Here is a 15097-nt window from a genome sequence, read left to right on the forward strand (position 1 = left end):
ATTAAAAATGGCAGCAGATGTGCAGGTGTGGGAGATCATTAGGAGACACAGGGCCCCCTTGTTCACACACGCACTTGTCTCGCCACACCCCAGCCCAGCGTGCACACAATTGCACACACACAGGCCTCCACAGCTCAGAAGAGAAGTTATCAGGAAAGGGGAGAAGAGAAAAGGAACAGAGAGGAGAGGAGCAAGGGAGAGGGGTGGAGAGGATAGAAGGACAGAAGAAGAGAGAGAAGAGGAGAAGGAAGGAGAAGAGGAGAGGAAACGGTGCTAACACTCTAATCTGCCAGACAACAGATAGAACCAAACCAGAAGCATATCCAAAACCAACTCAACCAGCAGGTGCCTTAATAACATACAACCGTCAATCCTACACACCTACAAACTGTTCTAGGATCAGCATTAGTCAGCCCTGCAGTATCCAGTATCTCTCACTTTGGGTTTCCATGTCTGAGTGATGGCGCTAAATGCCCTAACAACAGCTGCAAGCAGCACGAAAGCTATCAGCAGCGTGTTTCTGGATCTCCCCCCAAAGTGTGAAAGGTCTGATGATACTCAAACATGCAGTGTTAGTTTTTCTGGTGAAACGTAAGCTCCAGTCTACAGAAGGATTCCTTCATTTTTCATTATTTTCTCGTACTGCCATCACGGCCCAGAGCTTTGGACCCAGCCAGGACTCAGTTCTGGCCTCACGCAACTCTACATACAGACCTTCACAGGGTGCCTCCAAACCAAACATCAAATGTACGAACGCAAACCCCCAAAGGCTCTCTTTCTTTCAACCTGTTAATTGATATATTATGAAATTATTGAAATCTTGTGTGGCCATGTGCAAACATTTTTCTGGGATGGTGGGAAAGAGAGAGGAGAGAGAAAGAGAGAGGAAAAGGGATCCAGTGTGTGTGTGCACTGCTGTTTTTAATATTCCTTCTTATTAGGGTGTGATTATCCTCCCACGCCTGGCTTCTCTCACATGATGACTGGAAGAGGAGCGGGGAGACCAGGAGAGAGGACCCTGAAAACCTGCGTTTTCACCTCAAACTTTACACTTTCATTTCAGCTTTTTCCTCAGTGAATCAGCCTTTTTTCTTAAAGTAACTGTGCATTCTGACTGCCAAATGACAAAGATAGTTGATTTACAAAAGTATTTATAGAAAAATTGTGTCCGTAAAATAGCTATTTAAATATATGGATACTAGCCTACAATGGATGTTCAGGGTTTGTTTAAATATTAGGCAATTTTGAGTATTACTGCTCTTGCATCCCTTGAGAAGAGTCATTGGTGTATTTGTTGATGGTATCACGCCAAACATTGTCGACGACCTCTGAAGACTCCCACCGTTTAACAGGCGCTAACATCAGCCGTAAGCGAACGGTTAGCCTTTTCCAGCATCTCTCTCCCAGGATGTTTATGCCTTTGTTTGCCTCCTCTTCACGCATACACACACACTCACGTCCAAAGGCCTCTCCAGTCAGCCGATGCGCTTCTGCCGCTGCTCCTCACCGCCTTCAACATACTCTGGCACAGTTTTGCTAACCTTTCAAATAGAAAATGGTCCCCAGTTCCACCCTTTGATGCAAATCGCCAGAGCAGGCTGGATACATGCCACTGAGGATGCTGGCGACCGTGCTATGATCTGACGGAATATTCCGTGCACCGAGAGAAGAAAAAAAAATGGAAAGAAAAGGACGAAAAAGAGAGAGAAACAGGATGGAGGGAAGAGGAAGAAGAAAAAAGGCAGCGAGAAACTGTGCAGAGCAGGTCTCCGGGGTCCGACCAGGCACTTTGTATCGTACATATATCACCTGTCAACCACGGGCTCTAAAGAGACACACAGAAACACAATGGAACTGACAGATGGTCCAAAACAAACCAAACCTGGTTTGATGCTATTAAAAGCTGTTTACCTCGGCCAGACGGCTGCCTGTGTGTGTGCGTACGTGTCTGTCTGTCTGTCTGTGTGTGTGTACAGTATGTGTGAGAAGGTGTTTGTGTTTGTTCTGTGCGTGTGTGTGTGTGTGTGTGCTGTTTCTTAGCTCCCAGCGTTTCATCCAGCTCACTGTTATGTTAGCAGCTCCCAGGCGGCAGTTCTAAGGCCGAATAGTGCAGTGTGTGTGTGCTCGTGTGTGTAGGAGCTGTACCACAATTAAGATTAAACAAAAGACGCAACATAGTGAAACATTCTCACTGATAACTATGGTTGTTGGCGGACACCAGCTAAACTCTCTTTAAGCACTGACTGACCCCCCCCCCCCCCCCCTCAAGCGGCGAAGGGTAAGAGAGAATATCCCCCATCCCTATCCCCCTTCTTCATCCCATTCTCCCCTCTAAAGAGGTCTAACACCTTAGAACGATGAACCCCTTAAATGCACTGACCTTTCTCATGTGGACTTCACCCCCCCCCCCCCCCCCCCCCCCTCCCTCCCACACACACTCTGTCCATGTAGATGAGACAGAGACAGATTAAGATATTTCTGATGGGGAGCGATTTGAGCGCAACACGCTAAATTAATTCTGGTGGAAGCCAGCCCACCTCCTATTACTGACACATGACAACTATGAGAGAGGAGAGGAGTTGACAGGTCGTGGGTGTGCGTGTGTGTAGGTGTGTGTGGAAGTCTGATTACTTTGCAAGAATAACGTGTTACATTTACTGTATCAGATGCAGTGTCAGTTGCAGTTATAATATTCCCATTCAAAGTTTATTTTTGTTGGTTTGCTTAAGACATATGATGATGGACTTTGGGCTCATATGGGCTTCTGAATATCTGAATTTTCTCCATTATTACAAGAGTATAATTAGTCATTCAGAGCTGACAGCCTCGTGTGTGTGTGTGTTTAATTTAGGAAATAATTAATGATTACTTGGCCCCATTACCTAGTTTATTAGGCATTGCATATTACAGTATCCTGATATTAGGAACACCTTCCTAATATTGAGTTGCACCCCCTTCTGCCCTCAGAACAGTCTTAATTTGTCAGGGCATGGACTCTACAATGTGTCGAAAGTGTTCCACAGGGATGCTGGCACATGTTGAATCCAATGCTTCCCACAGTTGTTTCAAGTTGGCTGGATGTCGTTTGGGTGGTGGAGCATTTTTGATGCACACTGGAAACTGTTGAGCATGAAAAACCCAGCAGCGTTGCACTTCTTGAAACACTCAAACTGGTGCGCTTGGCACCTAACACCATACCACTTTAAAGGCGCTTAAATATGTTGTCTTGCCCATTCACCCTCTGAATGGCACACATTCGCAATCCATGACTAAAGGCTTAAAAATCCTTCTTTAACCTGTCTCCTCCCTTTCATCTACACTGATTGAAGTGGATTTTACAGGTGACATCAATCATTTATTTATTTAACCAGGAAAAGCCCATTGAGACCCAGAATCTCTTTTTCAAGGGAGACCTGGCCAAGAGGGCAGCAACAATCATTACATTACAGAACTAAAACATACAACAATACAATACAAGTCAACAACATGATCCAGCCTAAAAAAAAAAGCATTTACACTCTTCTGTAACAGAGTCAGGGATCATAGACTGACCAGGTGAATCCAGGAGAAAGCTATGTCATGTTTTGTACACTCGGTGTGTGCATTGTTGTTTCAGCTGTCCATGCTCTGATTGGCTCCAATGATCGCCATTGGCTCATCCCTTGTGTTTGGTCTGTTCCATTCTGATTGGTCAGTTTAGAATTGATTAGTCAGACGTTTGAGTGCGAGATAAAATGTTTTTAGTTGCAGACAACCTTTTGACATCTCAGTTTACACGAAACACACTGGACTAAGCTATCTATGAAAACTTTGGAGTACATAAAAAAACACTGACAAAAGCATAGTCTAAAACTACTGGTCCTGAGTTGTGTATCATGTATATTGTATCTTATTTTTGCTTGGATATGTCTGTTAATACTTAATTCGATTCCCTGCATTCTGCAATTCACAGATTATTGTGGTTGACAATTATTTTCCACAATTTCAGAAGATGTGCTGTTCACTTAGGATTATCTGTACCACATACCCTGTAAAATATGTTACCTTTTGGCAATTTTTGCTAATATTTTTAAATAGGAAAGAATCTCCTTATTACAAAAGCCTCTACTTGTAATACCCAAGGGAGGGCCACAAATATTTTCTTCCCCAAACAGTCCAAGTGGTTCCATGTTTAGTATGTTTGTAAAGCGGTGTGAACAGAGACGTGGGACCGCGGAGGCCTCCCTCGTGGTGGAACTATGCCTGTTGATTTAGCATGCTACGGTTCCCATGGCATTACAGTGAAAAGTATCGGAGTATCATACAAGTATACTGTATGACATTCCACAATTGTGTGTGTGTGTGTGTGTGTGTGTTGCTCCAGATTGCTTCAAAAATACTTTTTATTGAAGCACAAGAACCAAAATATCCAGGGATGGATAATAATGTGCAAACTGAATTGAAGAAAAGTTGTTACTTTGTGTCACTTCAGTAGAGGTCAATGGAAGTCCAAATCAGATAGAATAGATAAGAGAGTGTGTGCTGAAATAGAAGTGATCCGGAATCGAACCATGCTCTCAGTGGCGTTTCAGAGGCAGCGGCTTAGACCACGAGACCACCCCAGGCCATTCAGACAATATCCTTATCTGAAGTGACCATTGTGGTCAACAGTGATCATTTCCTCATAAATACACTTTCCTGTTTGTAATTTAATTCACTCTTGGAATGAAATGTCCCAAACACATGTTCCTCCATAATAATATAGGGCCCTGTAAAATCTGCGTTGCCATGAACAAATATCGAATCATGGAATCCAGACATTAAAACAGAATTCAACAGTATTCAAAAATGTATTGAGTAGGAAGTAGGAAAACTACTAAATGTGTTGAACTTGTTCGAAAATGCATTAAATTGCCCAAGAGTTTCGTAATACCTGAACATTATGCATCAGTGACTCGTATTTTCCTTCAACTTCCTGAAGAGTGAGTGCGCGTTTGTCTACCACTGTGTAGCCATTAACGATGATGCTAGTGTAATGACAACCGTCTTCTGGTAGATGGAAAGGCTTTTCCAAAAACCTTCTCAATTAGATGTTAACCACTATGGGTACCTGGCAGAATGATATTATGATTATTTGCATCAATCCAGTGTCCACTCTGCAATCACAAGAGCACTACAGAAACATAGCTAATCTAACAATAGCATCTGGCTGGGGTAACTACAGCCAAAAAAAACAAATAATAATCCCAGACCTCAAAAGTGGTCTCCTGATGTGGTTTAAAGTATTGTTGTGGACATGCAAAATCCAATGTGGGCGTTTTTCTATCTTTATTTTTGTTGTTGAAAAACTGAAACCTGAAAAAATTAAATGGAGTTTGGAGAGGAAAAAACTAAACAGATTTTATAGGGCCCTAATAATTCAACCCTCAATGTACTTTTAAATTCAACATTCAATTTACCTCAATCAATCACCCTGTCACGCCATGAACGTAGAGATCTTTTTATTCTCTATGTTTGTTTGGTCAGGGTGTGACTCGGGTGGGAAAGTCTTTGCTTTCTGGTTCTTTGTTTTTGGCCGGGTAGGATTCTCAGTCAGGGACAGCTGTCTATCGTTGTCTCTGATTAGGAATCAGACTTAGGCAGCCTTTTTTTCCTTTTCTCATTTGTGGGTTGTTTTCTTCGTTTATGCATGTATAGCCTTACGGAGCTTCACGTTCGCTTTTGTTGTTTATTGTTTTGTTGGCGACATTTAAAAAATAAAGGAAAATGTACGCTAACCACGCTGCACCTTAGTCCGGTCATTTTCAAGACGACGCTCGTGACACACCCAACTACCTCGTACCCCAGTACACTGACTCAGTACCGGTACTCCTGTATATAGCCTCGTTATTTTATTGTGTTACTATTTAATTTTTTATCTATTCATACATTTTCTTACTTTTTAACTGCATTGTTGGAAAAGTACTCGTAAAAAAAGCAGTTAATGGTAAAGTCTACAATAATTGTATTCGGCACATGCGACAAATAACATTTGATTTGATTTGATTTAAAGCTATTTCTTGACGTCTAAATCAATGAAAAGTGAACACAGTAACTGTCTAAATGCATTTCTGTTTTAACTGGCAACATTTTTGTTGTATTACAATATTGTTAAATAACAAGGACGTAAAAATGACAATCACACTTATATCATCGAAACGATCTATGTTGAGACAAATTAAGGAAATTGTGTTAATTTAGAAACGGTTTATAGGATAAAAAAATGTGGGATGTCTTCATTACTTATTTACTGTTGTATTACTTTTTACAGCGAGGAAACAGGGCTAGGCAACACTAGTCCTCGAGTGCCGCAGGCACTTCATGTTTGGACGACCCGGTGTGTTCGATTCAGGCGATCACTGAATTAGGTGTGGTGCCTAGTTGGGAAAAAATCGTGCAGTACTTGCGGTACTCCAGGAACAGGGTTGCCTACGTCTGGCGTAGACTGAAAGAACAATTATCTTATCTTTTTACTTATCAAATCACTGTTAATTGTAATACTCCAATATATTAGATAACACATGTTTTCAAAACTCCTTGGCTGAGTGATGTGAGAGGTAGGTGAACCAGACAAACTGACAGTGTGTGTGTGTGTGTGTGTGTGTGTGTGTGTGTGTGTGTGTGTGTGTGTGTGTGTGTGTGTGTGTGTGTGTGTGTGTGTGTGTGTGTGTGTGTGTCTGTTTCCTTCAGGTCAGCTGTCCATTCCTTGTGTCCCAAAGAGCCTAAAGGATTCCCACAGTCATGCTACAGGTGCCTTGATCCCCAGAATGGTAATAGCACACATACTGTACACATACACATTTAGTGCATTCGGAAAGTATTCAGACCCCTTCACTTTTTCCACATTTTGTTACTTTACAGCCTTGTTCTAAAATTGATAAAAATGTTTGTTTTATTCATCAATCTACACACAATACCCCATAATGGCAAAGCAAAAACAGGTTTATAGAAATGTTTGTAATTTTTTTTAAACTTATTTACATAACACTTCAGACCCTTTGCTATGAGACTCGGAATTGAGCTCAGGTGCATCCTGTTTCCATTGATCATCCTTAAGATGATTCTACAACATGATTGGAGTCCACCTGTGGTAAATTCCATTGATTGGACAAGATTTAGAGAAGTACACACCTGTCTATAAGGTCCCACAGTTGACAGTGCATGTCAGAGCAAAAACCAAGTCATGAGGAGGAATTGTCTGTAAAACTCTGAGACAGGATTGTGTCGAGGCACAGCATTGAAGGTCCTCAAGAACATAGTGGCTTTCATAATTCTTAAATGGAGGAGGTTTGGAACTGCCAAGACTCTTCCTAGAGCTGGCCGCCCGGCCAAACTGAGCAATCGAGGGAGAAGGGCCTTGGTCAGCGAGGTGACCAAGAACTCGATGGTCACTCTGACAGAGCTCCAGAGTTCCTCTGTGGAGATGGGAGAACCTTTCAGAAGGACATCTCTGTAGCACTCCACTAATCAGGTCTTTATGGTAGAGCGGCCAGACGGAAACCCATTTTCAGTAAAAGGCACATGACAGCCCACTTGGAGTTTGCCAAAAGGTCCCTAAAGGACTGTCAGACCATGAGAAACAAGATTTTCTGGTCTGATGAAACCAAGATTGAACTATTTGGTCTGAATGTCAAGCATCACATCTGGTGGAAACATGGCACCATCCCTACGGTGAAGCATGGTGGTGGCAGCATCATGCTGTGGGGATGTTTTTCAGGGACTGGGAGACTAGTCAGGATCGAGGGAAAGATGAACGGAGCAAAGTACAGAGAGATCATTGATGAAAACCTGCTCCAGAGTGTTCAGGACCTCAGACTGGGGCATAGGTTCATCTTCCAACAGGACAACGACCCTAAGCACACAGCCTAGGCAACGCAGAAGTGGCTTCGGGGAAGTCTCTGAATGTTCTTGAGTGGCCCAGCCAAATCAAATCAAAGTTTATTTGTCACGTGCGCCGAATACAACAGGTGTAGACCTTACAGTGTAATGCTTACTTACAGGCTCTAACCAATAGTGCCCAGACTTGAACCCGATCGAACATCTCTGGAGAGACCTAAAAATAGCTGTGCAGCAACACTCCCCCTCCAACTTGACAGAGCTTGAGAGGATCTTTAGAGAAGTAGCGTCATACCAAAGAACACTCGGGTCTGTAATCGCTGCCGAAGGTGCTTCAACAAAGTACTGGATAAAATATCGGAATACTTATGTAAATATGATACTTCAGTCGTTTTTTTTGTGTGAAATTTGCTACATTTTCTACAAGCCTGTTTTTGTTTGACATTATGAGGTATTGTGTGTAGATTGATAAGAAAACAAATTAATCCATTTTAGAATAAGGCTGTAATGTAACAAAATGTGGAAAAAGTCAAGGGGTCTGAACACTTTCCGAATGCACTGTACATACACACCACTTTTAGATCTGTCACTCCCTCCTCTGGGCCTTTTGGGCTTTCTAACAGGCTAAACACTGGAGGTCAGGCTGTGGCATTTGACCTTTGAACCCAAGACAAAAACAGCTTGAGCTCCAGGCCAGATGATTACTATAGAGCGCTACTGTATTCAGGGCAGCCCAGTAATGTTTTAGTCTCCACCTCGGCCCCTTTCCCTCCCTCCTGTCCTCCCCTACTAATTCCCCACAACCTCCCCCAATATTTTCATGTCTCCCCCTTCTCTCTCTCCCCTTCCTTCCCTCCCGCCTGTCCTCCCCTACTCAATCCCCACCACTTTTACCATATTGCAGGTCCTCCCCATGTCTGCCTCTCCCTCTCTCTGTCTCCCCCTTCTTTTCACCCTGGTCTCTGACCCTACTAGTAGGTTTCCCATGTCCTCCCCGTCTCCCATGTCTTCCCCTGTCTACTGTCTCCCCCTTTCCCTCCCTTCTCTCTGCTGTTGTCTGATCCTACCGGAGGTCCTCAGTCAGCATCGCAAGCCTCTGTGCTGGAGGTCAGTGTGAGGCCTAATGTAAGGTGAATAACTTGGGGCTGAGTAGCTAAGGTCCAACTGGTGTATGTACAGAGCAGTACAGGGGACATATGTATCAAGCGTCTCAGAGTAGTAGTGCTGATCTTGGATCAGGTCTACTCTGTCCACATAATCGTATTCCTTGTGATCTAAAAGGCATAACTGATCATAAATCAGCACTCCTACTCTCAAAATCTTGATATTTATGGCCCCAGAGAACAGGCCATCTACTTTGACTCAGACATTGACTTTTGGTCCTCTGTACTGAAGCAAGCGAGTCGTTTTTACCTTCCCTTTAAGTTACTGACTGACTGGGGCAAGGATCACCAAGTAGATTCAGCCACAGGCCAATTTTTTTCTTCAGTGGACGGTCGGGGGGCTGGAACATAATTACAAATCATTTGTAGACTGCAAATAGACCACAAGAAGCCCAAACAGATATAACATTTGACTAAAACACAATCATTTCAAACCTTTCCTTACGTTTGTATACGATCACATATCTCTATTATGCGTGGGAATACGGGAACAGATTTCCAAAATTCAAATCACTTGGAGCTGATTTCTCGGGTGTTTTTACAATCTTTTATGTCCAACAATGAAAATTCACAACAACACCAAAAAATATATATATTTTTTTTTGCTCAGAAAACTTGGGAGGCCAAATAAAACTACCCACTGGCCGCCAGTTGGAGAACCCTGGACTAGGGCATGCCGTGTGGGACGCCTCCACATACATGCCTCCTAAATGGCACCATAATGCAGTGCACTACATAGGGAATCGGTTGCCCATTTCAGCAGACACTGATGTAATGCTGTGAAAACAGATCAAACAAACGCAACGACAAACAATGAGGCAAAAGTTGCAGTTTGATTTGAATATAGATTGTGATAGTTACAGGGAGGAATAAAGAGGACAGAGCCCACATCAGACATACTGTACCACTGTACTATAGGCCCCCTGGTGGACAGTGGTGGGAGAGCATCAGTAGTCACATCACTGTCTTTCATCCCTTGCTAACCCAGTGTGTTTCTGTGTGTGTCCTGTGGATAGTGCTGTGTGTGTTTCTAGCTGATTGTGCAGTGTAGGTGTGTGTATGTCCAGGGCAGCGTAGAAACGGTTACTGTCCCATTTCTGATATGATCATGCTTGACTTTGGCCCCTTTGCTCTGTTTGGTTTGGGTTTCATTTGGGTGGTCCACTCGATCCATGTGAAGTGTGTATGGCTGTTTGAACTTGTCCGTTTCTCTGTGGTGCCTGGCGTGACCTGAAACCTAATACTTAAGTACACACAATTAAGTTCACACCAGAGGTTACATGGGGAAATAGGCCCTTTCCCAGAGGTGTGAATCAGTTCAACCTGTATACAAGAGCCAGAGGCTTCTCACCACTCATGGTTCAAGGTTAAGAATTTCTTTGGTTGGAAAAGAGGTGGGTCTGAGACCTGGTTGGCTGTCCCCGTGGAGATGGTGCCTTGACAAGCAGAATTGTCCAATCGGATATCCTGTTCTAGGATTTGTTCTGATCAGCTGTGGTGAAAATATCCCACTGTGCAGTAATGTCCAGTGTTTTCATAGTTTACAGTGTCAAGAGTAGGTAAAGTAACTGCCACAATAAAGGAAACACGAATGTAAAGTTTGGCCACCACGAGCCACCAGAACAGCTTCAACGCACCTTGGCATAGATTCTACACGTGTCTAGAACTCTATTGGAGGGTTGCAATACCATTCTTCCACGAGAAATTCCATAGTTTGGTGTTTTGTTGATGGAAAACACTCAGGCACCACTCCTGAATCTCTGGTTTGAGATATGGTGACTGAGACACAGACAAACAAACACACACAAACACAAAACCCCATATGGTCCTTTGAGACCACTCTTTCAAAGTCACTTACTCTAGTATGGTATATAAAATAATGGGCGACTGGGTATCTCTCTAAGAGATGGGAGGTTAATTGCTAAATTAACTCAGGAACTACACCTGTGTAGAAGCACCTGCTTTCAATATACTTTGTAACCCTCATTTACTCAAGTGTTTCCTTTACTTTGGCAGTTACCTGAATATACAGTGCATTCCAAAAGTATTCAGACCTTTTTCCACATTTTGTTACATTACAGCTTTATACTGAAATGTATTAAATACACACAATACCCCGTAATGACAACTCAAGAACAGTTTTTTAGATATTTCTGCAAATGTATTAAATATTTAAAAAAACGAAATATCACATTTAGACCCTTTACTCAGTACTTTGTTGTAGCACATTTGGCAGTGATTACAGCCTCAAGTATTTTTGGGTATGACGCTACGAGCTTGGCACACCTGTATTTGGAGAGTTTCTCCCATTGTTCTCTGCAGATCCTCTCAAGCTCTGTCAGGTTGGATGGGGAGCGTCACTGCACAGCTATTTTCAGGTCTCTCCAGAGATGTTCGATCGGGTTCAAGTCTGGCTGGGCTACTCAAGGACATTCAGAGATTTCCCCAAAGCCACTCCTGCTTTGTCTTGGCTGTGTGCTTAGGGTCGTTGTCCTGTTGGAAAGTGACCCTAAGGACCCCAGTCTGAGGTCCTGAGTTCTCTGGAGCAGGTTTTCATCAAGGATCTTTCTGTACTTTGCTCCATTCATCTTTCCCTCGATCCTGACTGGTCTCCCAGTCCTTCCACTGAAAACATCCTCATACCATGATGCTGCCACCACCAAGCTTCACCGTAGGAATGGGGCCATGTTTCCTCCAGACGTGACCGCTTGGAATTCAGGCCAAATAGTTCAATCTTGGCTTCATCAGACCACATAATCTTGTTTCTCATGGTCTGAGAGTCCTTTAGATGCCTTTTGGAAAACTCCAAGCGGGCTTTCATGTGCCTTTTAGTGGCTTCCGTCTAGCCACTCTACCATAAAGGCCTGATTGGTGGAGCGCTGCAGAGATGGTTGTCTTTCTGGAAGATTCTTCCATCTCCACAGAGGAACTCTAGAGCTCTGTCAAAGTGACCATCAGGTTCTTGGTCACCTCCTTGACCAAGGCCCTTCTCCCCCGATTGCTCAGGTTGGCCGGGCGGCCAGCTCTAGAAAGAGCCTTGGTGGGTCCAAACTTCTTCCATTTAAGAATGATGGAGTCCACTGTGTTCTTGGCGACCTTCATTGCTGCAGAAATATTTTGGATCTGTGCCTCGACACAATCCTGTCTCTGAGCTCTATGGACAATTCCTTCGATCTCATGGCTTGGTTTTAACTCTGACATGTACTGTCAACCGTGGGACCTTATATAGACAGGTGTGTGCATTTCCAAATCATGTTCAATCAATTTAATTAAATAACTTTTTTTTTTTGCTTTGTCACTCTGGGGTATTGTGTGTAAATTGTTGAAGAAAAAAACATTATTTAATCCAGTTTAGAATAAAGCTGTAACGTAACAAAAATTGTAAAAAGGGAAGGGGTCTGAATACTTTCTGAATGCACTTTACATGCACAGACAAACGCACACACACATAAATCCTGCTTTGATATGGTGCACCTCACATAGAATTAATTTGCCATTTATTTAGTTTTGGTGCGTCCTTCTTCCACACGTAATGAGTGTTGACCAGCAACGTGATTACAATATTCCCAATGTACACTCGTACAATGTCATGCAGTAATGCTGTATTATGTCATGTAATTTCCCCCCCAACCATTTTGGGACAGAATGAGGTGTCTACAAAAAGACAAACTAAATAAATAAATATGATTATGTACACTACATGACCAAAAGTATGTGGACACCTGCTTGTCGAACATCTCATTCCAAAATCATGGGCATTAATATGGAGTTGATAACCCCTTTGCTGCTATAACAGCCTCCACTCTTCTGGGAAGGCTTTCAAATAGATGTTGGTGCATTGCTGCAGGGACTTGCTTCCATTGAGCCATGAGCATTAGTGAGGTTGGGCACTGATGTTGGGTGATTAGGCCTGTTTCGCAGTCTGCACACCAATTCATCTCAAATGTGTTTGATGGGGTTGAGGTCAGGGCTCTGTGCAGGCCAGTCAAGTTCTTCCACACCCATCTCGACAAACCATTTCTGTATGGGCCATGCTTTGTGCACAGGGCACTGCTGAAACAGGTAAGGGCCTTCCCCAAACTGTTGCCACATTCGGAAGCACAGAATTGTCTAGAATGTCATTGTATGCTGTAGCGTTAAGATTTCCCTTCACTGGAACTAAGGAGCCTAAACCATGAAAAACAGCCCCAGGCCGTTAATCCTCCTCCACCAAACTTCACATTTGGCACTCTGCATTCGGGCAGGTAGTGTTCTACTAGCATCCGCCAAACCCAGATTTGTCTGTCGGACTGCCAGATGGTGAAGCGTGACTCATAACTCCAGAGAATGCGTTTCCACTGCTCCAGAGTCCAATGGTGGCAAGCTTTACACCACTCCAGCTAACGCATGGCATTGCGCATGGTGATCTTAGGCTTGTGTGTGGCTACTCGGCCTTGGATACCCATTTCATGAAGCTCAAGACGAACAGTTCTTGTGCTGACGTTGCTTCCAGAGGCAGTTTGGAACTCGGTAGTGAGTCTTGCAAACGATGACAGACGATTTTTACACGCTTCAGCACTCGGCGGTCCCGTTCTGTGAGCTTGCGTGGCCTACCACTTTGCGGCTGAGCCGTTGTTGCTCCTATTTCACAATAACAGCACTTACAGTTGACCGTGGCAGCTCTAGCAGGGCAGAAATTTGACGAACTGACTTGTTGGAAAGGTGGCATCCTATGACGGTACCACGTTGAATGTCACTGAGCTCTTCAGTAAGGCCATTCTACTGCCAATGTTTGGCTATGGAGATTGCATGGCTGTGTGCTTGATTTGATACACCTGTCAGCAACCGGTGTGCCTGAAATAGCCAAATCCACTAATTCAAAGGGGTTTTCACATACTTTTGTATATATAGTGTACACTGCTCAAAAAATAAAGCGAACACTAAAATAACACATCCTAGATCTGAATGAATGAAATATTCTTATTAAATACTTTTTTCTTTACATAGTTGAATGTGCTGACAACAAAATCACACAAAAATGATCAATGGAAATCAAGTTTATCAACCCATGGAGGTCTGGATTTGGAGTCACACTCAAAATTAAAGTGGAAAACCACACTACAGGCTGATCCAACTTTGATGTAATGTCCTTAAAACAAGTCAAAATGAGGCTCAGTAGTGTGTGTGGCCTCCACCTGCCTGTATGACCTCCCTACAACGCCTGGGCATGCTCCTGATGAGGTGGCGGATGGTCTCCTGAGGGATCTCCTCCCAGACCTAGACTAAAGCATCCGCCAACTCTTGGACAGTCTGTGGTGCAACGTGGCGTTGGTGGATGGAGCGAGACATGATGTCCCAGATGTGCTCAATTGGATTCAGGTCTGGGGAACGGACGGGCCAGTCCATAGCATCAATGCCTTCCTCTTGCTGGAACTGTTGACACACTCCAGCCACATGAGGTCTAGCATTGTCTTGCATTAGGAGGAACCCAGGGCCAACCGCACCAGCATATGGTCTCACAAGGGGTCTGAGGATCTCATCTCGGTACCTAATGGCAGTCAGGCTACCTCTGGCAAGCACATGGAGAGCTGTGCGGCCCCCCAAAGAAATGCCACCCAACACCATGACTGACCCACCGCCAAACCGGTCATGCTGGAGGATGTTGCAGGCAGCAGAACGTTCTCCACGGCGTCTCCAGACTCTGTCACGTCTGTCACATGTGCTCAGTGTGAACCTGCTTTCATCTGTGAAAGCCAGGGCGCCATTGGCGAATTTGCCAATCTTGGTGTTCTCTGGCAAATGCCAAACGTCCTGCACGGTGTTGGGCTGTAAGCACAACCCCCACCTGTGGACGTCGGGCCCTCATACCACCCTCATGGAGTCTGTTTCTGACTGTTTGAGCAGACACATGCACATTTGTGGCCTGCTGGAGGTCATTTTGCAGGGCTCTGGCAGTGCTCCTCCTGCTCCTCCTTGCACAAAGGCGGAGGTAGCGGTCCTGCTGCTGGGTTGTTGCCCTCCTACGGCCTCCTCCACGTCTCCTGATGTACTGGCCTGTCTCCTGGTAGCGCGTCCATGCTCTGGACACTACGCTGACAGAC

The 15097-nt window shown here is 44.1% G+C and overlaps 1 protein-coding gene across 1 annotated transcript in view; it reads left to right on the top strand.

Annotated features, from left to right (window-relative positions):
* The window catches only part of LOC129811096 (adhesion G-protein coupled receptor D2), a 158370-nt gene that overhangs the window by 105122 nt on the left and 38151 nt on the right, over positions 1-15097 (top strand). The window contains exon 24 of the mRNA XM_055862263.1: positions 6709-6788. Within this exon, the coding sequence (XP_055718238.1) occupies positions 6709-6788 (80 nt within the window). The remainder of the gene's footprint in view (positions 1-6708; positions 6789-15097) is intronic.

Source organism: Salvelinus fontinalis, chromosome 14 (genome assembly GCF_029448725.1).
Source record: "Salvelinus fontinalis isolate EN_2023a chromosome 14, ASM2944872v1, whole genome shotgun sequence".
NCBI classification, from domain to species: Eukaryota; Metazoa; Chordata; class Actinopteri; order Salmoniformes; family Salmonidae; genus Salvelinus; species Salvelinus fontinalis.